General features: G+C 43.8%; 1 protein-coding gene across 1 annotated transcript in view; it reads left to right on the plus strand.

The window, feature by feature from the left end:
• Positions 1-22,632, plus strand: part of LOC137374096 (5-hydroxytryptamine receptor 2A-like) — a 118,394-nt gene extending 95,762 nt beyond the window's left edge. Inside the window, exon 3 of the mRNA XM_068039854.1 lies at positions 21,776-22,632. Coding sequence (XP_067895955.1) covers positions 21,776-22,632 — 857 coding nt within the window. The remainder of the gene's footprint in view (positions 1-21,775) is intronic.
• Positions 22,633-25,028: the final 2,396 nt, after the last annotated feature.

A 25,028-nucleotide genomic window follows, 5' to 3' on the forward strand; every position in this document is an offset into this window, starting at 1 on the left:
TCTACTCAATACCTCTATGAAGCCTGAGATCCCATATGTTTTTCTAACTACTCTCTCAATATGTTCTGCCGCCTTCAAACATTGATACACATGAAATGCCAGGTCTCTCTGTCCCTGTACACTCTTTAGAACTGTGTCATTAAGCCTCTCCCTATCCCTTCTGCCAACATGCATCACCTCACTTGTCTGTATTAAATTCCATCTGCCACTTGTCTGCCCATTCTACTAGCCTATCTATGTCCTGTTGCAGTCAATTGGTATCATCCTCATACTCCAAGTTTGGTATCATTGGCAAATTTTGAAATTCTACTATCTATTCCAATATCCAAGTCATTTATATACATAAAACTACAGTGGTCCTAGCACTGACCCTTGGGGAGCACCACTATCTACCATCCTCCAGTCTGAAAAACAACCTTTTAGCACAACTCGCTGTTTTCTGTCTTTAAGCCATTTTTTTTACCCAAGCTATTCCATGAGCTTCAATTTTGTTAACCAGCCTATTTGGTAATTTGTCAAACGCTTTCTTAAAATCCATATAGATAACATCCACTCCTTTCCCTTCATCAACCTTATCTGTTACCTCATCAAAAAATTCAATTATATTCATCAAGCACGATCTGCCTTTTAAAAATCCATGCTGGCTATCCTTAATAAACTCAAACCTCTCCAAATGCCTGTTGATTTTTGTTTGATTATTGTTTCTAAAACCTTATCCATCACTGATGTTAAATTAACTGGCCTATAGTTACTAGGACTGTCCTTCCACCCTTTCTTGAATTAGGGAGTCACATTTGCCACTCTCCAATCCTCTGGCACCTTCCCCATATCTAGTGCTTGCTGCCATGCAGGCTCAGGCAGCTGCCATCATGGCTGCAGATCTCAGTGCTCAAAGCAGTATAGAGGATATCGCAGCAGTCCAGTGGCTCTGTGGAGCATGAACCTGCTGTCCTCTCTCAGTGACGGCATTCGTATTCCCACCACCGTCACTCCCTCAATGCCCTTGTTGTTGCCTCTCAGCCAGCAAGCCCAGACTCTCCATGCCGAGTTGGCACAGTTGGAAGCCAGGCCCTCAAGACCCAGAGCTGCTCGAGGGCGACCTGCAAGGTCATCTGCAGTCTCCCCCAGTGAAAGTCAGCAGCCTTCCACCAGCCATGTTTCAGTCACTGGGGTAGCACTGCGTAGGAGCACTAGGACAGGCAAAGGCACATGGAAGAAAGGCACTAAGGGAATTCGAATTCACAAAGGTTAACTGTTCATTTCCGTTTGTATAATTGGATGTGTTATTGGATAAAGGTGTTCATGAAAAGGTTTTTGGGGCTGGCTTTTATTGTTGGATGGTGGCTAAGGGGATGCAGTGAAGGAGCATCTCAGATGGATGTAACAGTGGGAAATGTTGGATCCATGTGGTCAGGGGAAGTAGTTTTACTGAAAGAAGAGTCTGAGAAGACACTCTCTGTCAGCCCGACAAGAAGGAAGGGATCCAGGATGCATCCTCCCTACCTCCGCCTCTTCCTCCTCATCCTCCTGCTCCTCGTATTCCTTCCAATGTGGCCTCTGGATTTCTGGAGGCAATGGCTGTGCTCTCATGGTGTCAATGTTATGGAGGAGGCAGTAGGTCACCATCAACTTCGAAGCCCACTCCCGTATGCACTGAAGAGCTTCCTCCAATCGGTCGAGGCAGTGGAACCATTGCTTCAACAGGCCAATGGTCGGCTGCACAATGTTTCTTGTGGCTGCCATTATAAGTCTGCTGTCCTCACGTGGTCAGGTGGTGAAAGGGGTTCCTCAGCCACTTGTACTGGGGGCAGCCTTTGTCCCTGAGGAGCTAGCCTCTGGTTCTCAGTGGAGGCCTGAAGACAGAGAGTATGGCTGACTGGCACAGGTTGAAAGCATCATGGCTGCTGCCTGGATAGTGGGCATTCACCAACCTGATGTATTGGTAATGGTTGCACAACAACTGTGTGTTTAGAGAATGGTAGACCTTGCGGTTCCTGTACCTCTTTCCATTATATGGGGGCTCCGTCGAGCAACATGTGTGCAGTCGAAGGCACTTTGGACCATTGGGACCCCCACTATCCTGGCAAAGCCACGTGCCTGCTCATCCTGCTTATCCCTGCTGAGGGAGAAAACAATGTGCTCTCCCTCTTCTGGAATGGATGGCCTCCGTGATGTCCCCAATGCTCCAATGGACAGAGTACTGGGAAATGTTTGCAATGTCGCCCACTCTTGCCTGGAAAGATCCGGACACAGAAAAGTTCAATATCACTGTGACCTTGAAGGCCCTTGGCAGGGCTGTGCCTGCCTTGGTGCAAGGCTCCATGTCAGGTTGCAAGAGGTGGTACAGTTCAGTGACCATCTCGTTGTTTAACCTGAGTCACTTCAGGCACTGCTCCTGGATCACATGGAACTATCAGTGCTCCTGAAAAACCCTTGATGCGTAGAGCCTTCTGTGGAGAGCCCTCATCCTTCTTCCTCTTCGCAGAGCTTCCCCTTTCTGCAGCTTTCTCTCCATGTCATGGACCTGTTGTATAGGTACAGCACCCATACCTCGATCAACGACAACGTGCATTTATTTAGCAGCTTTAACAGAATAAGATGCCCCAAGGTGCCTCACAGAGGCGTTCTAAAACAAAATATGACACTGAGCCACATAAGGACATATTAGGGCAAATTACCAAAAACTTGGTCAAAGAGGCAAGTTCTAAAGTCTGTCTTAAAGGAGGAAAGCAAGGTAGATAGGCAGAGAAGTTTAGGGAGGGAATTCCAGAGCTTAGGGCTACGACAGCTGAAGGCACTGACGCAAATGATGGAGCAATTAAAATCGGGGATGCTCTAGAGGCCAGAATTAGATGAGTGCAGATATCTCTGAGGGTTGTGGGCCTGGAGGAGGTTACAGAGATTGAGAGGGGCAAGCCATGGAGGGATTTGAAAACAAGAATAAGAATTTTAAAATTGAGGCATTACTTAACCAGGAACAAATGTAGGTCAGCGCGCACAGGGTGATGGGTGAGCGGGATTCGGTGCCAGTTAGGACAGCTTTGGATGGAGCTCAGGTTTGTGCATGGTAGAATGTGGGACCCTGGCCAGGAGAGTGTTGGAATAGTCATATTGGGAGTAACAAAAGCATGGATGAGGGTTTCAACAGCAGAACAGCTGAGGCACGGATGGAGTCATGCGATGTTTCGGAGATGGAAATAGGTGCTCTTAGCCACAGCACGAATATGTGGTCAGAAGCTCATCTCAGGGTCAAATATAACACCAAGGTTGGGAACAGCCTACAACAGTTGTCAGGGAGAGGGATGGAATTGGTTGTAATGGAGCAGGATTTGTCATGGGACCAAAGACAATGACTTCAGTCTTCCCAATATTTAATTGGAGGAAATTTCTGCTCATCGGGTACTGGATGCCAAACAAGCAGTTTGACAACTTAGAGGCAATGGAGGGGTTGAGAGAGGTGGTGGTGAGGTCGAGCTGGGTGTCGTCAGCATACATGTGGAAACTGACAGTGTTTTCATTCACCAAACCCTGTGTCCAAAACATCTCCAAAAATACAACTGCAAGTTGGTGCCTGGCCCTTTAAATGGCGCTAATAAGGGAGTCCTTGTGTTCGTGAACTTGGAGTATTCAACACAGGCGTTTATTGTACCTGTGCAGACGAAGTTGCTGAAAGTAACGTCAAACCAGCTGAAACAGCTGTATGATGTCATGGTAGCACCTCACTGACCCTTATGGTGCATGCCCACCCTCATGCCCTTCCCAACATGGGGTGCCAGGCAGTCCACACCGAAAGTGACCGGAATGCAGGTGGTGCCAATTTTTTGCCTCCAGGCTTCTGTAGTGCGGCACCAGTGACGCCACAGAGTCCAATTTAACACCTGTACTGTCACCCTTATTCTATTATGTTTATCGTGGCATCAATGGTCAATAATTTACAACACTTTGAAATTACTTTATTGCATTCAATTTGGAAAGTTCCAACTCATCACTGAGTCCCCCATGAACATCAAACTGAACTAAGCAAAAGGTCCAGGCTATGCTTCAGATGCCGATGTGCTTACCACTTGGATAGTCGAGCTTCATTCCACTGTGAGAAACTTCTACTTCAGCAAATATAACAAAGGAGACAGAGAACTTACATTATTTTTATTCTTACATAGGAAGTGAGCATTTCTGGCTAGGCCAGCATTTATTGTCCATCCTTAATTGCTCTTGAGAAGGTGGTGGTGAGCTGCCTTCTTAAACCGCTGCAGTCCATGTGAGGTAGATACACCCACAGTGCTGTTAGGAAGGGAGTTCCAGGATTTTGACCCAGTGACAGTGAAGGAACGGCGATATAGATGGTGTGTGACTTGGAGGGGAACTTGCAGGTGGTGGTGTTCCCATGTATCTACTGCCCTTGTCCTTCTAGGTGGTAGAGGTCACAGGTTTGGAAGTTGATGTTGAAGGATGCTTGGCAAGGTGATGCACTGCATCTTGTAGATGGTACACACTGCTGCCACTGTGGCGTTGGTGGTAAAGGGAGTGAACATTGAAGGTGGTAGATGGGATGCCAATAAAATGGGCTGCTTTGTCCTGGGTGGTGTCGAGCTTCTTGAGTGTTGTTGGAGCTGCACCCATCCAGGCAAGTGGAGAATATTCCATCACACTCCTGACTTGTGCCTTGTAGATAATGGAAAGGCTTTGGGAAATCAGGAGGTGAGTTACTCACTGCAGAATTCCCAGCCTCTGACCTGCTCTTGTAACCATAGAATTTATATGGCTGGTCCAGTTCAGTTTCTGGTCAATGATAACCCCCAGGATGTTGATGTAGGGGTATTCAGTGATGGTAATGCCATTGAATATCAAGGGGAGTTGGTTAGATTTTCACTGGTTGAAGATGCTCATAGCCTGGTACTTATGTGGTACGAATGTTACTTGCCACTAAGCAGCCTAAGCCTGAATGTTGTCCAGGTCTTGCTGCATGTGGACGCAGACTGTTTCAGTATCTGAGGAGTTGCAAATGGTATTGAACACTGTGCAATCATCAGTGAATAACCCCACTTCTGACCTTATGATGGAGGGAAGGTCATCGATGAAGCAGCTGAAGATGGTTGGGCCTGGGACACTACCCTGAGGAATTCGTGCAGTGATGTCCTGGGGCTTAGATGTTTGGCCTCCAACAACCACAGCCATAGTTGCTTGGTAGTATAGAATTTGAGTATTGCTGTAAAAAATAGACATGCTGTCGAAGCTTTTCATCTTGCACTCATCAGGACAGATGCAAGAATGCCAAATTTCAAAGGGAGCAACAGTTTATACTGCATAAGAAAAGGGTGCTGGCTGGTTGGCAAGTTGACTCTGATTGGGCGAAGCATTGCCATGGAGAATGCACCAGTGATTATTGTCCCCTATGCTTTTGTTTAATTCAAAAAGGTGCAATGTCTGGACATGCTTGCAGAGGACAGGTCCCTGCATATGAATATATATAGCTTTCAGCAAGCGTAAGTGAGCTACATTGTGAGCCCAACTGATATTGTTAAATTGGTTGTCAGTGTAATTCTTAGCACACTGGGGATTGTTCAGTAAGTGCTGTCCATTCACAGAATCATATCTAATGTTAGACATTGTGTTCTGAGTTTTGCAAGTACAGACTGATTGAGTATGGTCAGTACTCTGCCTAATACGAACAACCAAAGGGACGTAGTGTTTTGATACAATCTGCCAGTCACTGGGATGTACAGCATATGTACCTGGAATCACACCAGCACTGGAATTCATATACCACATTACTCATTTGTATTGCCGGCAACATCCTGTTAGTGGAAAATACCACAAGAGACAGGCCTTATCAGCAATCTCGTAAACAGGGCCCAAGCCATTTGCTCACCATGCAAGCTTGATGCTGAAACGGGGCTCAAAGCCATCCTGCTACCCTTGTTACCCTGATCAGATTATTGCTCGCTGTGTATCACACATACTCACGAATGGGCCTAAGGCCGCCACTTTCAGACCTGAAAAGTGCCCAGTCTACCTCAAATTACCCTGGAAGGGTAAGGTATCTCAAAAATTTGATCAACCAGTGAAGCTAGCCGTTTCACACTTCTACTATGCAGTAGCAACACAAGGTGGTATTTTCCACTAACAGGATGCTACCTTCAAGCCAAAAAGGCGTTCTGCCTACCACACAAATAAGAAATGTGGTATATAAATTGCAGTGCCGGTGTGATGCCAGGTATGTAGGCCGTATGTCCCAATGACTGACGGATCATATCAAACAGCACGTCTCTTCGGTTGTTCGTAATAGGCAGACTACTGACCGTACTCAACCAGCCTGTACTTGCAAAACTCAGAACACAATATCTAATGCTAGACATAATTCCATGATTGGACAGCACTTACTGAACAATCCCGAGTATGCTAAGAATTGCACTAACAACCAATTTAAGATCATCAGTCAGGCTCGCAATGTGGCTCAGTTACACTTGCTAAAAGCTACACATATTATAGACAGGGACCTGTCCTCTCCAAGCAAAGGGAACGTGTCCAGGCATTGCGGCTTTTTAGAATTAAACAAAAGTGTGGGGGACAATAGGTCCCTGGTGCATTCTCCATGGCAACGCCTCACCCAATCAGAGTCAACTTGCCAACCAATCAGCACCCTTTTCTCATGCAGTATAAATTGTTGCTCCCTTTGAAATTTGGCATTCTTGCATCTGTCCTGATGAGTGCAAGATGAAAAGCTTCAACAGCATGTCTCTTTTTTCAGCAACCACAACTATCTTCTTTTGTGCTATGTATGCCTCCAACCAGTGAAGAGATTTCCCCTGATTCCCATTGCCTTCAATTTTGCTCCGGGCTCCTTGATGCTACACTCAGCAAATGCTGCCTTGTTGTTATGGGCAGTTGCTCTCAGCTCATCTCCTGAATTCAGCTCTTTTGTTCATGTTTGGACCAAGGCTGTAATGAGATGTGGAGCCGAGTGGCCCAGGTGGAACCCAAACTGTGTTGCTGATCAGGTTATTGCTGTGTAGATGCTACTTGATAGCACTGCCGATGACACCTTCCATCACCTTGCTAATGTTTGAGACTAGGCTGATGGAGCGGTAATTGGCCGAATTGGATTTGTTTTGCTTTTTTGGGGACAGGACATACCTGGGCAATTTTCCACATTGTCGCATAGTGTTGTAGCTATACTGGAAAAGCTTGGCTAGAGGCATGGCTAATTCGGAAGCACAAGTCTTCAGTACTACAGCCAGGATGTTGTCAGGGCCGCAGCCTTTGCTGTAGCCAGTGCCTTCAGGCATTTATTTATATCACATGGAATGAATTAGATTAGCTGAAGACTGGCATCTGTGATGTTGGGGACCTCAAGAGGAGGCTGAGCTGGATCGTATGTTCAGCATTTCTGACTGAAGATGGTTGCAAATGCTTCAGCATTTACTTTTGCACTGATGTGCTGAATAATTAAAGTCCTAGCTGAAAGGAGACCCTCTTTAAGCCCTACTCTCTAAACGTAATCTTTGGATCAGTGTCAGCTTGACATGGAAAAGTCTGAGAAGTGGTTCTACTTCCAGACATACTCCCCTTTGTATTGGGCAGAATCTTCCTCATCGCTCAGAGGCGAGACAGAGAGCAGACTTGCAGATTAGGGAGTGGGTCGCCAGGCCGACACGTTCCCACCTCTGAGCGATCTTGGCAGAGGCGGGTGAATGACAGAAGTGGCTACCAGCACAGCAGCGGCGTATAGGCAATAATTTGCTGTTAAGAATGTGTTGAGGGTGACGGGGAGGACTCCACCAGGATCTTCCTGGTGTTGGAGCGGCCTCCTCCGGAGAGCTGAGCCTGGGAGCTCAGTGGAGGCAACCTCCTGGTGGCAGACCGGGGCACCATCGGAGCTGGAGGCGCCATGCTCCAATGACAGGGCCGCGGGCAGGAAAGGCTGCACCTGTAGCCCAGACAATTCCTCTGGAGGGGTTTCCCCTCCACTCCGAGAGGCCTACCGGCTTCAGCCCTCATCATTCTTGAGTCTGATGCATGCTTCCAAGGGTTCCTCCATTTTGAGGCACACTTGGACTCTCCTTTCTGCCTGAGCAGCGCCCACCTCTCCCGGTGGGGCTGCCAGATTTCCAACGCTGCAGACCCTCTGAATGAGACTGCAGATTCAGGAAGCCGCCCGCCGTCCTTACTTGTACGGGGCTCCTGAGGCAGCCTCTTAATTGGTTACCTCCGGGAAGATTGTTCAGGTGGGCAAGACTCAGACCATTGGGGGTGAGACGCGCATTTGTCCCCGATGGAAAAATATTTGCAAAGGCCGTAAGATTCCGCCCATTAAGTTTGAGCTTTGGTCTCTTTCCCACAATTTAAAACAATCCCTGGGCCTGTTTACAGCCTTGGAAGCTAGAACCCAGAGACTGTTCTATCTCAATATGCACAGACATATCCAGGAGGGAGAAGAGAAGCAGACTAAGAAATCTCACAGATTCAGCCAATTCCGAGCTGTGTTCTCCACATTCTGTGTCTTAATTAATTGAGCTTTTGCACTGTGCTGGAGATCTGTGACCCAGCCATCCAGGCCTCATTCCCTTAAAAGAATTTGATGTTTCTGCCAAGTCCCAATTTTTCTAAACGAATTATCCAAACATCTTTTAATATATTCCAAAACAAAACATCATATTTTTGGGAGCATATTTTCTGCAGACAGCAAAAAAGGCCCTTGTCTTCTCTAAGTAATCATTCATCTCTTTTCCTAACACAAGGAAGCTGTAAACAATCGGGGCCTCAGATCACTTTCTTTTCTTTGACAAACGCTTGACGTTCATCGCTGATTTTGTTGCTTGGTAAGATTCAACAACAATTTAGAGGATTTTTAGCCCCAGTCAACTACTTAATAAAGTTGATGATCTTGAAAAAATATGGCAAGAGCTGAGTGTCCCCTGATTTTCCATACTAACTGGGGGTCATCTCACAAGGCTCAGCATCAGCTATAGAATCACCCTATTGAGAGAATTAGCCCTTTTCATCGAATCATAGAATGGTTACAGCATAGAAGGAAGCCATTTGGCCCATCAAGTCCATGCCACCTCTTTGCAAGAGCAATTTAGCTAGTCCCACTGTCCCGCCCCTTCCCTATAGCCCTGCAATTTTTGTCTCTTCAGATAATTGTCTAATTCCCTTTTGAAAGCCAGGCTTCAATCTCCCTCCAGCACACTCTCAGGCAGTGCATTCCGGATCCTAACCAGTCGCTGCGTAAGAAGTTTTCCCCTCAAGGTCTCCATTGCTTTTTTTCACCCTGTCACCAAAATAACCCCCTCTGACTATTCACTTGCACCTTTACCTCAGAGCAAAGGAACTCTGTGGAAGTTCAATCATGTTGGGTAGCACAAAATGGGTGATGGCAAACAATAGAACCATAGAAAAGTTACAGCACAGAAAGAGGCCATTCAGCCCATCATGTCTGCACTGGCTGAAAAAACTAGCCGCCCATTCTAATCCCATCTTCCAGCACCTGGTCCGTAATCTTACTGGTTACAGCATGTCAGGTGCAGGTCCAGGTACCTTTTAAATGAGTTGAGGGTTTCTACCTCCACCACCGATCTGGGCAGTGAATTCCAGACACCCACCACCCTCTGGGTCGAAAAGTTTTTCCTCATGTCCCCTCTAATCTTTCTCCCAATCACCTTAAATCTGGGCCCCCTGATAATTGACCTCACCACTAGGTTCTTCCTGTCTACTCTATCTAGGCCCCTCATAATATTGTAAACCTCAATTAAGTCACCCCTCAGCCTCCTCTGTTCTAAGGAAAACAACCCTCGCCTATCCAATCTTTCGTCATAGCTGCAATTTTCAAGCCCTGGCAACATTCTTGTAAATCTCCTCTGTACTCTCTCCAGAGCAATTATGTCCTTCCTGTAATGTGGTGACCAGAACTGTACGCAGTACTCCAGCTGTGGCCTAACCAGCGTTTTATACAGTTCCAGAATTGCATTCCTGCTTTTGCATTCTATACCTCAGCCAATAAAGGAAAGCATTCCATATGCCTTCTTAACTACTTTATCTACCTGTCCTGCCACCTTCAGGGACCTGTGGACATGCACTCCAAGGTCTCTCACTTCCACTACCTGTCTCAATATCATACCGTTTATTGTGTATTCCCTTGCTTTGTTTGCCCTCCCCAATGCATTACCTAAATTCCATTTGCCACTTTTCCGCCCACTCAACCAAACCATTGCTATCATCCTGGAGTCTACAGCTATCCTCTTCACTATCAACTACATGGCCAATTTTTGCATCATCTGCAAATTTCCCAAACATGCCTCCTACATTTATGTCCAAATCATTAATATATACCAGAAACAGCAAAGGACCCAACACTGAGCCCTGTGGAATGCCACTGGAAACTGCTTTCCACTTGCAAAAACATCAGTCAACCATTACCCTTTGTTTCTTGTCACTGAGCCAATTTTGGATCCAAGTCACCATGTTCCCCTGTATCCCATGGGCTTTTACTTCTGACCAGTCTGCCATGTGGGACCTTGTCACATGCCTTACTAAAATCCATGTAGACCTCATACACTGCACTACCCTCATCAATCCTCCTTGTTACTTCCTCAAAAAATTCAATTAAGTTAGTAAGACACGAACTTCCCTTAATAAATCCATGTGACTATCCCTGATTAATCCATGCCTTTCTAAATAACAGTTTATCCTATCTCTCAGAATTGATTCTAATAATTTACCCACCACCGAGGTCAGACTAACCGGCCTATAATTATTTGGCCTATCCCTCACACCCTTTTTAAACAATGGAACAACGTTCGCAGACCTCCAATTCTCTGGTACCTTGCCTGCATCTAGTGAGGATTTGAAAATAATCCTCAGAGCATCCGTTATTTCTTCCCTGGCTTCCTTTAACAACCTGGGACACAATCCATCTGGCCCTGGTATTTTATCTACTTTCAAAGGATGTCAGACCCTCTAGTACTGCCTCTCTCATTATGTTTATCGTATCTAATATTTCACACTCCTCCTCTTTAACTACAATGTCTGCATCATCCCTCTCCTTTGTGAAGACTGAAAGAAAGTACTCATTAAGAACCCTGCCCACATTGTCTGCATCCACACATAAGTTACCTTGTACATCTCTGATAGGCCCTACCCTTTCCTTAGTTATCCTCTTGCTCTTAATGTACTGATAAAACATCTTTGGGTTTTCCTTGACTTTACCTGCCAATATTTTTTCATGTCCTCGCTTTGCTTTCCTACTTTCTCTTTTTACTACTCCCTAATGGAAAAGAACACCAGGCAAGGTGTAAACTGGGCCGCTGTTTCACTATTTGCTATTTTGTGTGAACGCCTCAGAAGAATTTCACCCTCTGTATATTTTAAAGCTTCGAGCTACAGATGGACAAGCATTTTGTGAGGAACGTGCTCTGATGTGATGAAGAATATCACCCAAACCATACCTTATTTTCAGCCATGTTATCATTTCAAGGGAAATTCTACACAAAAGGCAGGATGTTTGCATGTGGGGGCAGGGAATGGAAGTTGGGACCCATCCCCTGGGGGGAAATAGTAATCGGCCCCGAGTTACAATAGGGGACCCCTTTAATTGCCATGGTGATGGGTTATCGTTCTGTCATCATTCTTCTTATCGTAACAATACATTTCGAGAAAAACATTTTAACACAGATTGTTCAGGTAAGGTCTGAACAGCAAAGAGAAAGAAATTGAAAGAATTTGCATTTGACAGCTCACCACTATAGGGAGAATTTAAAGTCCATTTGCAATTTAGCATTTAAATTGTTTACTTCGAAGCAAAACATTCTCTTCAGTATGAGCTACATGGTACTCTGGTGTAGCGGAACCCAATTTGTGACAATCATTTGTCAGAAGACAATTGGTATCTTCATTCCACAGTGTGATCAGGGGATGGCATTATTGTGGAAATGGACTCATAAAAATACAAATCTTCTACAGAATTATGATTGATAAATAGAGCAACATTTTTCAAAATCCATTATGAGGAGCTAAACCTCTCTATGCAGTTTATAAGGCAGTTATCAAAAACCAGCTGGCTATAATGATGACAGCTTTCCAGACTGCATTTCATAGAAGAGCTGTAATGGTCACCATCTGGTGTGTCATGCTGAATGGTTACAGAGCAGCGCGTGGTTCAGAAGCCTGGCGGTGAACATTATTCATGAGCAAACTATCGATTTTTTAAAAATTAAGTAAACAGAGTTAGTTTTAATCAGAGATCAGCACCAACATGTCGCTCCAAGAACATTTGACAAAATAATTAGACTCAGCCACGGACATGGGGGCAATTAATCTGTATATAAAGTTAAAAGCCAACATAATGCCATCAAAAAACAGTCCGATTAAAAACACATTTCTCCCTATAAATAAAGTAGCTGAGCAAACAAACATCAATGGAGAGCAGCACAACTGCATTAGCTAGCGAGCAAGCAAAACAGTATGCAATGCCATTGCGAATTACTTGTTGACAGAATAGAGCTAACTACAACATGCACTAACATTGCGTCAGCATGTAGCCAGCTAGCTAAAACATTACATGATAAAAACCAGGAAAGAGAAGTCTTTCAACCAGTAAAATAGCAAATAATTTCCCACACTGGAAAAAGCGATTAGCTCGCAAACTAATAACAATAATAATAATAAATAATAAATTCAACCGACTTTAAAGTTTCCAAATGTACCTCATCGATCAGCTTCATCAAAGTCCTTTGTTCTCATTGTTGCAGTTGCAAGCATTAACCCGACAGTTCCCTGGGCGATTCCTTGTGGAAGTTTTGATTGTGTTCAAGTGGCTGAACCCTCGTTCACAGCAACATGTGCCAGGGCTCAGTGTCAGTAAAAGAGGTGATAACCTCCCCAGTTCACTGTATTCATCCTCATTTGACCTAAACAAAAGACACCACAATTTGGTAACATCACTACCACAGCGAACTGAGTTGAAAAATGTCTTGACAGCCTTATCTTCACAGTACAATGTATGTTGCATTTCAACTTTGCTGGAGTCATTGTGCTTTGTAAATCTTGCAGCAAGTTTTTGAATTTCTGAGACTGGTGAAAAACCCGACTGTAAAGTCAGCCAACCCCGAAAATTTTGAAAAATTAGACCCCACATCCTCCTATGTAAATGCAGACTCTAGAAGCACCCCACCAGAGTTGCTAACAGCATTTACAGGAACCTGCAGAGACAAAGAGAGACCTCTAGGGGGGGACAGAAACTGTGAGGGTGATGCCTCACCTAGTCGAAGTGCCACAGGAGAGTGCAGTCAAGTCTGCACACATACCTGCAGGCAGGAATCTCCCAGAGAACAAAGGGGAGATTAACAAAGAATCCTCACCCACAGTCACAGGAAAAGGGAACCACCCATCCCCTGAAGTCAAAAAGACTTTGCATGACTCAGCAAAGCACTGAAAGAGAGTTCAGGATAGACCCACGCACTACTAACACTCCTAAAAAAGAAATGACCTCAACAGGAACGAAACCCTAGGCAGTCATGGAAATGAGCAAACCGAAGAAAAGCTATCCCAAATAACCACATGGTTACTGGGATGCCACAAAGGGGAAATTAAAGCTGCACTGGCACCCAGAAAAGACAATTTTAATAAGCTTTAAAAATTTATGAATGAATGAGAGAAATGCATGTTTTTTCTTTCTGTATCTGATATTTTTCTCAAACCTTTTAATGAAATGTGCCGTTCTTTTTTTCCAAATCGCATTTCATTCTCCTGGGTGTGGAGGTGTCATGTAGGCTCCCACCTGCCAAGAATGAGGCACATATATTTCGCCACATGGACATTAAATTTTAAAATTATCGCTGGGAATTAAGAAAGGCCTATTACAAGGGGTTGCCAAGCCCCTGGCTGGAAAGATTTTTTTCATACAAGTAGACAGTGTTGGAACAAAGGAAGCAGTCCCTGGCCCAATACACAAACTGACATGGTCAGACCAGTTTAGTCACATGACTAACTGGCTGTTGGAGTTTTTTGAATTTTAAGTTGCCACAGAGTTTTAAACTGGCAGAAAGCTCTTGACTCCTGGACTGAAAAGGCCTCTCTCCTGTCTGCTTCCATCTCACTCTCACAGAACTCCAAGAATGCATTGAAGACATACGAACCCCAAGAAAGAAAGGTCTCCTACAGCGAACAAGTTTAAGAAGAATACTGGGCCCCAACGAAAAGCAAGCATTACCTACAAGCAAGAACTACCTACAAAAGGACAATAGAGTGAGCTCGAAGCACAGTAACAAGATATTGCCTCAATGCATGCTAGCATGGGGCGCAGCGTGTATCCATAGGCATTAACCGAATTAGAGTTTAAGTTTAAGTTTTAATAAATTTCATTTTTCTTCTTTAAACCTAAGAAAGCCTGTTTGTGCTCATTTCTTGCCTTATAATTGGAAAGCGGTGAACAAGAATTCACAAAGGGGGAGCTCAAAACACAGTGTGTTTAAAATTAAACCCTGTTACAATAAGACCATGTGAAGGCTGAGAAAAACCCCTAAGCACCTTTCTCACCTGGTCGTAACACTGCCATTTTGAGCAGGTGCCCCTTTTCAAAGACTGCACTGCAGTGCAAGGACTATGGACAGAAACTCTGAGGATTTAAGTGACTACCTTTACAGTGAAACTGTTCAAGCAGCAGTAGATGCTCTGTTTGTAATCTTAATGTGCAACAAGAGCACTGACTGCAGTGACAGGAGTCAGCTTATTATTTACCATCGTTTTGTGAACTGGCTCTGAGTTTTTAAGTTTAATTGAAATAGTTGTGCATGTAATGCAGAAAATCTGAGTGCAGTCATTGTTGGTTGTTTGGAAAATGATAAGTACCCTGTAGAGAAAATTGTAAGATTTACATCCGACGGGGCATCTGTAATGCTAGCCCAACGTGAAAGTGTTTCATCGTGACTGAAAGATTGTTGTGGAGATTTATTCATCCAGCACTGTATGACCCATTGCCAAGCCTTAATGGCTAAAGGCACTGAATCAGTCATACCTGACTTTGTGGAAGACATGATCAAAGCGACACTTAGACATTCCAGTGGAGCTGTGATGAAAAAAGGAATTTAGACAGATTTGTGAGCTGAATGAAGAGGAATGTTCAAACCTGGTTGGCTACAAAAAATTCATGGTTAACTTTGGCTGCCTGTGTTGAGGGGTTCGCGCTACTGTGGGATTCTCTAGTGCAACACTTTGAGGGAGAGACATTTGAGAATGGGTCGCCAAATTATAGAAAAAATTGCCAGAATATCCATGACATGCTTCAATCTCAAATTCATTCTGTATCTCAGTTTCTTGAACTGAGTTTTGCCACTTCTCACATCAATGAATTTGGTACTGCAGAAAGAGATCTCTGATCTGTACAACACATACTGCTGTCTGCGGAGTACTTCAAGGCCATTTTCAAATGAAGATTCTACACTGGAATCTTTTGTATCTCCAAGCTACCTGTTTATCCCCAGTGCCAAGGTCACAGAGTTGCTGAGGGAGTGTAAAGAACGGCACTACTTGCCAGAAACAGATTGTCCAGGTAAAAACAACATTTCTTGAATATGCAAAGAAAATTGAACAGACATTCAAGGCCAGGTTTCCTGAAAAAGAGCTGGTCAAATGCATGCTTTATTGGACTACTGCAACCAAAAGCCACCGCAGAACAAAAGCATTGTGGCAGCTGCCTGGGAATCTTGTGCACACCAGCATAAACATCTTTATTGTGGTTCTACACCAGCTGCACATTGATGGAGTCGAAGTCTTGCAGTTGACAAATACTCTTTGTTCTGGGCGTGCCCAGTTTGCCATGTGTGTGCAATCAATGGCACCCTGCACCTGTGGGAAGCCAGCCAGAGCCACAAAGCCGGGCGGCCGCTCATTTTGACTGGCATCATTGCAGGCAAAATTGACATAACTTCCAACCCTGGCAAACAACCCTGGCAATCACCTGTCTTAGGCATCGGCGGTGGCCAGGGGTCGGCAACATGTCCGTACACGGACACCAGTGTCCGTGGTAAAAAGTTTGACGTCTGTGGTAATATATTCAAAAAATGTACAACTTGCTGTAGAATCAGAGAAGCTTTGTTATCCAATCAGTCAAAACATTAGCTACATTCACATTTTTCCCGCTTTTTTTCTTAACTGTGAAAAAAAATGGTGTTGAATTCAAAAAAAAAGATCGTTCAACCCTGTTTGGGAAAGCAAATATTTCATTTTCAGAAGATCTACAGATTGTCTTATGGAGTGTGCAAGATGTGGCCAAGTAATGAAACAGCTCAAGTCAACTAACTTGCAACCATGGTGAGAAATGGTGCAAAAACAATGTCAAAGATTTCAAACATGTCGCATGTAGAGAAGAATTGATTCATCAAGGAGGCCAAAGCCAAAAGAGAAGGCCAGATAAAATTAGTGGGTCACCTTTGTTAACCTGGATCTGAAAGATGCACAGAATGATCTTTGCCATCCCTACAGTTTAGCAAAAGCCAAACTGCCTGTCATGCAGGTCCCCACCTGCCAGGAATGAGGCACATATATTTCGCCACATGGACATTAAATTTTAAAATTGTCGCTGGGAAGAAAAGAAGGCCTATTACAAGGGGTTGCCAAACCCCTGGCTGGAAAGACATTTTTTTCATACAAGCAGACAGTGTTGGAACAAAGGAACCAGTCCCTGCCCCAATACACAAACAAACACGACTAACTGGTTATTGGAGTTTTTTGAATTTTAAGTTGCCACAGAGTTTTAAACTGGCAGAAAGCTCTTGACTCCTGGACTGAAAAGGCCTCTCTCCTGTCTGCTCCACCAGCACCTGTGCAGCAGCAGACTCATTGGGAGACGAGGCAGCATGTGGGATACTGACTGAGAGGAGGCTGTGGGTGAGAAGTAGAAGCACTTTGCGTGGAGTCCCCACATTCATAACCCTTTTCACCATCATCCCTCTCATGGCCCAGCCCCATTTCACTGCTACTGCTCTGCTGGAGAGCACTTTGGTACATATCATTGCAGTGCTTCTGCTGCACTTTTCAAGGCCCTGTTGGAGATAAAAGACATGAAGTAGTCCTGCCAAGGTAAGAATATGTTGCCAGTTATTGTTATGCTGCTGATCATATTTCACTCACTGTTGAAATCAAGTGTCTTATGACATGTGGGTGGCTTTTATTTAATTGTGTCACTGGATAGCTGGGAGCTCCCAGTCTCCCCATTTACAATGACCAGGGACACCAAAATCCAGTGCTTCATCCCCTGCGTTTGTCAGTTGTCAGATATTCAGAGGGACCCCTCTGCTTCTCTCCCTCTCCCTGGCATTCTGTGCTCCTTTGTCCTGCAAGGAGGGAAAGAAGAGACATATATGTGAGTATGAGTGAGTGTAATGGCTTACGTTCATCCGATGGATAGAATGCATTTGGTGAGGATGACTATGAGGGAGAGGCATCAAATTGCATAAGGATGAGGATGTGAGAATGGTGAGTGGATGGATGGGGATGTGAGGAATTGCATGGACAGAGAAAGATGGATGCACCAGCAAGGTGAGTGGGTGTGAGGAGTGACGTGCTGGAGTAGGCTTGACAAGACAGAGTGAACTATTGCGGTGAAGTGCAAAGCAGGATTTAGGTGAATGTGCCACTATCTCTCACCTTTGCTGACCTGCTTAGGTCATTAAAGCGCTTTCTGCACTGAATCCAAGAGCATGATACCATGTAGAGGCCTGCTTTAGGTCAGGAAAAAGATCCTGACCTGAACCCGACCAAACCACAGCGGGCCCGAGCCCGACCCGGCACGAGTCTCTCCTATTTTGCCCCGAGCCCGACTCGACTCAAACCCGCCACTACTCAACCCGACCTGAGCCTGACCCGACCATCCCTTTACTTACCTCCGACACTGAACCTGCTGGAAGCTGCAATGCATGCGCGATGATGTCATAGTGACGTCACTCGCTCACTGCACAGACTCAGTTTCATCCCGGACTCCCAGCTCAGGTAAGTTTTTTTAATTCCAATACTTACTAGCAGAGCACTTACCGTGTGTGTCAGGCCCGACCCAACCCAACTCGACCTGGACCCAGCCCGACCCGACCCGAGCCCGAAAGCTGGCCCCAGAAGATGGGCCAGACCCGACCCGAACCTGACACATCGTCGGGTCCGGTCGCGTTTGGGTCGGGTAGCAGGCCTCTAATACCATGCTCCTGATTCTGACCTCCTCCAGTACGTCAAACCATGCCTTCTTGGTCTCAGCTGCCGTTTTCTTCCTCCCATTGATTTTTTTTTTATCCTTTCATGGATGTCGGTGTCACTGGCAAGGCCAGTATTTGTTGCCCATCCATAATTGCCCTTGACAACTGAGAAGCTTGCTAGGCCATTTCAAAGGGCAGTTAAGAGTCAACCATATTGCTGTGGGTCTGGAGTCACATGTAGGCCAGACCAGGTAAGGACGGCAGATTTCCTTCCTTAAAGGACGTTACTGAATCAGATGGGTTTTTACACCAATCAATGATAGTTTCAGTGGCACCATTGCTGAGACTAGCTTTTAATTCCAGGGTATCTCTCTCTGACTCCTCACAGCCCCCAAGAACACATCCAGGGAGATGTCACTGAAACAAGGTGCAGCCTTTGCCCATCTGGATACAACCCTAGCACTTGATTCTCTTTTCTTCCCAACTTTAAACTCATTCAACGTGTATGTTTGGAGTGTCCCTTTGAATACTGGAGTTAAGATTGCGTCACGCGGGTCTACATCACACCTGATGCCACTGATTAGAAAGGAAACTAAGAAGTAAAATTAGAATGAGGTGACTGAGTTAAAAAGCCACAGGCAGGCTCGTGTACTTACTTCCCGGTTTCCCACTTGATATTGGGGTCCCCACCTCCCCTCTCGCTCCCAGTGCATTGCGAGATTAAGAGCTGATGATGTAAAAGAATCTAACAGGTTTATGGGTGCATGTAGAGCTAACCTTTGGTGTCTTTGCAAAGTGATTTCAGCTTTGCACCAACACTAAATGTGCAGCGTAAATCCAGATTGAAATGGACTGAAACTTCCAAGAGGAGGTAAATCCAGTGCAGTGGCAAACCTGGCTACAAAGTGCTCAGGGCCACTTTTTAAACCTATCTAACGTTAATGTAAATGGCTAGCGACTGGGACTCTCTCCTCTGCGCTCTCCCAACATTCAAATTTCTGTCTGCTGAGAGACAGTTCTCCTGATGTCTCTATCCAGACATGTGCACAGCTGTCTCTTGGGCAGGAACCAAACTTTGTAAACACAGTTTAGACTGTCTGGAACCTGTAGTGTAAATACACCCAAAGCGAATTGAGTTTTGGCAATTCCAAACCTGTCCCAATTGGATATATGAGGTAACAGGACTCTTCATTGGGAGCATCTGATTACAGAATCAACCCTTGTGTGCAAACAATGGGAAAATGCTTCACTCTCCAATACTGATATTTGTACCTTGATAATCTGAAAAAAACCCTTAAAAATGATAATTAAAATGAGCAGAAACATGCCATGTCTAATATGCTCATTTGCAATGTGTAAAAAATTTAAGTTTTGGGGCAATCCTGAAATTAAAGCAGGAGAATGAATGTGAGGATTGAGTGTCAAATGAGATTTGTGAAGCACATTCACCTCAAGCAGGCTATTCTGGGTTTGCTTGTGCAAACCTGGATACAACATGCACCATTTCAGCTTTGGATGGCTTTCAACAGAAGTAGCTATGAGGCTATTTTTCGTGTCTGGCAATCACTTTCTGCTATCACGACGGCTAGTAGACTGCATACAATACCTGTGGCTGGAGTCTCCAAAAGGAATATATTGCTTTTCCGAACAAGAACTACGGATGGAGTGTTGCACTGTCAGAGATGCCATCCTATGAATGAGACGTTAAACTGAGGCCCTGTCCTCTCAGGCGGATGGTTCTATTTCGAAGCAGAGCAGGGGAATTCTCCACGATGTCCTGGCCAAATATTTACCTCTCAACCAACATCACTAAAATATATTATCTGATCATTATCACATTGCTGTTTGTGGGAGCTTGCTCTGTGCAAATTGGCTGCTGTATTTCCTACATTACAACAGTGAGTACACTTCAAAAGTACTTCATAGGCTGAAATGCTTTTTGGGGCATCCTGAGGTCATGAAAGGTGCTATATAAATGCAAGTCTTTTCCTTTTATCATATTAAATTTAAATTTTCATTGCTGCCATCCTAATATTGAATTACTAATGTAGTCTACAATGGTTTATGGGATGCATGGATCAGATTCCTGTGGAGAGAGACTGGGGTGGTGGAGTGGGGTTGCATTGAAGTCGGTGGTAGTATTCATCCCATCTCCAGCAGCCTAGAAGTAGTATATATTTCATTTCTGACAGTCTAGCAAGCTATTGATTTTGTTGCAGACATAATTAAGTTTGTGAACATATCTCAAAGCCCAGCAGTAATCCACATTCTAGGATCATTTTGTAATGTGTCTTCAGAGAATTCCACTGGCCATATCTAGAGTGGTTTTTCAGTTCAGTTTTCTGCTGGAATCTTCCAAACTGTGCAAGTAACAGAAATGTTTCCCTGGATTTCAATGAGAAGGCTCCTTAATAGATAATGATTTTTACTGCAACTCCCTTTGACATGTGTACAGACAGCAAAGATGCGATGACTGCTCCTTCATCCTTGTTCCTAATATGGAAAGCATTGCTAACTTGGTGTTAGTCATAGTCAGAGGCACCAATCTCCAATCTGAGACAGAAAGTTGTGGATTCAAGTGCTATTCCAAACACTTGAGCAGAGAATCTAGGCTGACACTTCACGTGGATATAAAAGATCCCATGACACGATTTCAAAGAAGGGCAAGGGAGTTATCCCCAGTATCCTGGCCAATATATATTCCTCAATCAGCATCACAAAAAACAGATTATCTGGTCATTATCACAGTGCAGTTTGTGGAAGTTTGCTGTGCACAAAATGCCGGCCGCATTTCCTATACCCCAACAGTGTCTGTACAGGATGTTGCTGAGATACACCTAGAGTACTGCGTACAGTTTGGGTCACATTATTTGAGGAGGGACATACTTGCATTGGAAGCAGTTCAGAGAAGGTTCATTAGGTTGATTCCCGCGATGAAGGGGTTGTCTTATGAGGAAAGGTTGAGCAGGTTGGGCCTATACTCATTGGAATTCAGAAGAATGAGAGGTGATCTTATGGAAACATATAAGATTTTGGGGGTGGGGGGGGTGCTTGTCAGGGTAGATGCTGAGAGGATATTCTAGAACTAGGGGGCACAGTTTCAAAATAAGGGGTCTCCCATTTAAGACAGAGATAAGAAGGAATTTCTTCTCTCAGAGGGTCATTCATCTTTGGTATTCTCTACCCCAGAGAGCATTGGAGGTTGCGCCATTGAATATAAGGCTGAGTTAGACAGATGTTTCATCTACAAGGGAGTAAAGGGTTATGGGGACCAGACAGGAAAGTGGAGTTTAGGCCACAATAAGGTCAGCCATGATCATATTGAATAGTGAAGCAGGCTTGAGGGACCGAATGGCCTGCTCCTGTTCCTATTTCTCAGGTTCTTATGATTGCACTTCAAAAGCAATTAGATGGCTTTAAAGTGCATTGGGACGTCCTGAGGATGGTGCTATATAAATGAAAGTCTTTATTTTTTTTCATTTTGACATATGAAAATAGTTCACATGAACACAGTTGGGTTAGGATCTGCTAACCTTCATTTGCCTTTTTGTTCTTTTGCATCCTTAACTGATTCTTTTTCTCTTCAAATTATCTCCAAGGTATTTCAATGCCAATTCCTGTTTTTGGACTTCAAGATGCCTCCAAGGTTTTTAAGGATGGCAGTTGTTCCCTGACGGATGAACATTTTGTCCTGGTGGGTTCCTTCGTGGCATTCTTCATTCCCCTCACAATAATGGTGGCCACCTACTTTTTGACAATTCGAGTACTACAACAGGAAGCCACTTTGTGCTTGGACGTATTTAAACCCAAGCCCAAATGGACAAACCTTCGGATGTTTCTTCAGAAAGGGCCTTTGTCAGCCAACTCATCAGACAAAGCAGCGATGTTAAAGAAATATGACATTAAAAGGACATCTCCTCAGATATTGTCTTGGTGTTCCTCAAGTAAAGAACTGGGGACTTCAGGAAGACGGTCAATGCAGTCAATCAGCAATGAGCAGAAGGCTTCCAAGGTTCTTGGGATTGTGTTTCTCCTTTTTGTTGTGATGTGGTGCCCATTCTTCGTGACCAACGTCATGTCTGTAATCTGTATAAAGGTGTGTGATAAGGAACTCATTGAAGAACTCCTCAGCATATTTGTCTGGGTGGGGTACGTCTCGTCTGGTATTAATCCACTTGTATACACACTTTTCAATAAAACCTATCGATTGGCTTTTTTGCGGTACATTCACTGTCAATACAAGAACGAGAAGAAGCCTGCTCAGCAAATTCTAGTCAGCACTGTACCCACTCTGACACCCAGCAAGGACAAACTGCAGCTCTCCAGTACGGAGAGTCTGAAAAACAGCACAGAAATGAGGACCAGGGTACATTCCCTTGAAACACTGGGAGAAAACCATCAAGAGACATCAAAGATTGAAACAGTTTATATCACTGAAAAGGTCAGCTATGTTTGAGTGCAACTTACTACCCATTATGAAATAGTGAAAGTCTTCTTCGGGACAGTTAATGAAACAGAAAGTAACATGACATATCTTCAAATGCTGTTATATTGTAATGTTAATTATATATACTATATCCCAATACCTGCTGCATTCACTGCCTTTAAGGTTATAGACAGCAGAGCACTGTAAGTTTGGTACAGTTGGATTTTCCAGTTTAGATTATGGGAAAAGAATCAAGAGTAAATAGATTCGACTGGATTGGTTAGTATATTGCAACCCATTGTAATTGTTTTATGTACAAATAACCATACACCTTTGGAATGCTTAGTAAATTATAATCAGCAATTCCATTCACAAAATCCATTAATCCTTCAGTTCTCCGAACACCTTTTTGCTCACGCCATCGATTCCTTTCATGACTGGCTACGGATGCACTAGATTGGTTACTTGTAGTTAGCAACTCCCATATTTAACTGAGATATTAAGTCCCATTTCTTTTCCTTTTGATAGGAACCTGTACATAGTGACACACAGGTCAACTTTTAGATGAAAAAAAGGTCCAAAAGTAAATGATATATATTTGCTGATGTTTCATGATAGGCCGTCTGTGCAGTTCTGGTTTACATGACATGTTCTACCTGTGAATAATTTAAAATGTTGTGAATATGGAGATTTTTCTTTATACGAGCTGTAAAAACCATGTACAAACACATTATAAGAAATAGTAAGAAGAGTTGTAACAGTGTCCTGTTTATCTTATAACTATCGCTCAGAAAGCTATTGTTTTGAGGAGTACAGCACCTCTGTATTTACGATACATTTGTGCAATAATCTAACTCTTCAGAAGCCATTCTTACCTCTATTATTGAAAAAGAATGTGTTGATTTTAAAGTGTTACCAACAATATAAAGTCAGGGTTAGAATTCAGCATTTGTTGGTGTATGTATTGTGTGGATAATACACAATGGGAACAAGCTGAAGGTTGGAAAACTGCACCAGAACCGTAGGAAAAGTATCATGATTGAGTTTACAGTTGTGTTTGGAATATTAAAATATGATCAAATGTTTCAGGGGTTCACTGTATACATAAGCATTTTCAAATGTTTTATTCTGTTGTACATATAGCTAAAACTAAGAGACAAAAAGATTTATAATGTTTATTCACTCTGGGTACCTTTCCCAGATTTGACTGTGTCTTCTCCCAACTCCCCTTTTGCTCCTGCAGTTTAAACAGAAGGAAATCTATCCGCACAACATGTTAGGATATAGCAGAATAAAGTCATATATTTTGATATACATTTACGTCATGCTGCATTATTGCGCTATTTTCTGTGTTGCCAGGGAACAATAAAGGCTGCTGGGATACAGTGTCACTGCGACCCTGAATGAATGCCTTGAAAGGCCTGATATGAAAATGGCTTGAACTCCACTCCCCTGAGGTGCATTGTAACCGCTCTGAGGTTTTCCATTTAGTTTTATAGCGTAAACATTTCCTTTCCCCTTTTTAAGGTCTATGCATCTTACATACAGAGGCCTCTGCACTGCCCAACGTAGAGCATAAGGGAGATGTGTGTAGTAGCAGCCTGAATGGCTCGTCTGCAGATTGCCTCCCTTCCCTTTGAACTCCCAGATGGCAAGACCAAAATGAGACAAAATTGCTATTTCACTATCAGGCCAGGTGGCACAGTCCCTTTAAACATAGAAAGCACCTTTTATTAAGTCGAATGTTTTTAAAACTTCATGTAAAATAAGATGGATTCAAATTCACAAATTTATAACAGAAGCAGAATCAGAGGGTGGAATCTTCTCGACATAGAAAATAATCGACGGTCGGGAACACTTTCGTATCCTGACCCCACTGGTGTCTGCTGTCAGCACGGCATTGCGATCTTCCAGGAGGTGGTGTTACAGACAGGTAGTTAATCTTTTTTTCCTCTGAACAAATTTCCCTGTTTTTCCAACCACCTGTCCATGAATAGATCAGCGATTGAATTTCTTTCCCTCCCTTAAACCCTGATAATAAATGACTGCAACAACAACACGGTTGTTAGAGTTAAATCAAAGAATTAGGGTTTATTTACACACTCTTAAACTCGGGAAGGGAGTTTAACTTCGCCACGCACACTTACAAACATTCAGGGAAAGGGTAAAGACATTAAAAGGCAAGGACATTTACTTAATAGAACTATAAACTAACATGAATTTCAGTTAAAACTAGTGTCCATTTGAATTATCAAAAATGGTCCAAAAATTGGAGATCACAGAGGAGCTGTTGGAAATATCTCTTCTCTTACAAATTTCTTCTTCTTTGCACTCTCAGATATAAATGGAGGTAGCTTGATTTGGCTGAACTCACCTTTTTCCTTAGATGGCCAAAGGCAGGTTTTCTTGCTTTTTTTGCAGACTGT

Source organism: Heterodontus francisci, chromosome 10 (genome assembly GCF_036365525.1).
Source record: "Heterodontus francisci isolate sHetFra1 chromosome 10, sHetFra1.hap1, whole genome shotgun sequence".
Classification (NCBI taxonomy): domain Eukaryota; kingdom Metazoa; phylum Chordata; class Chondrichthyes; order Heterodontiformes; family Heterodontidae; genus Heterodontus; species Heterodontus francisci.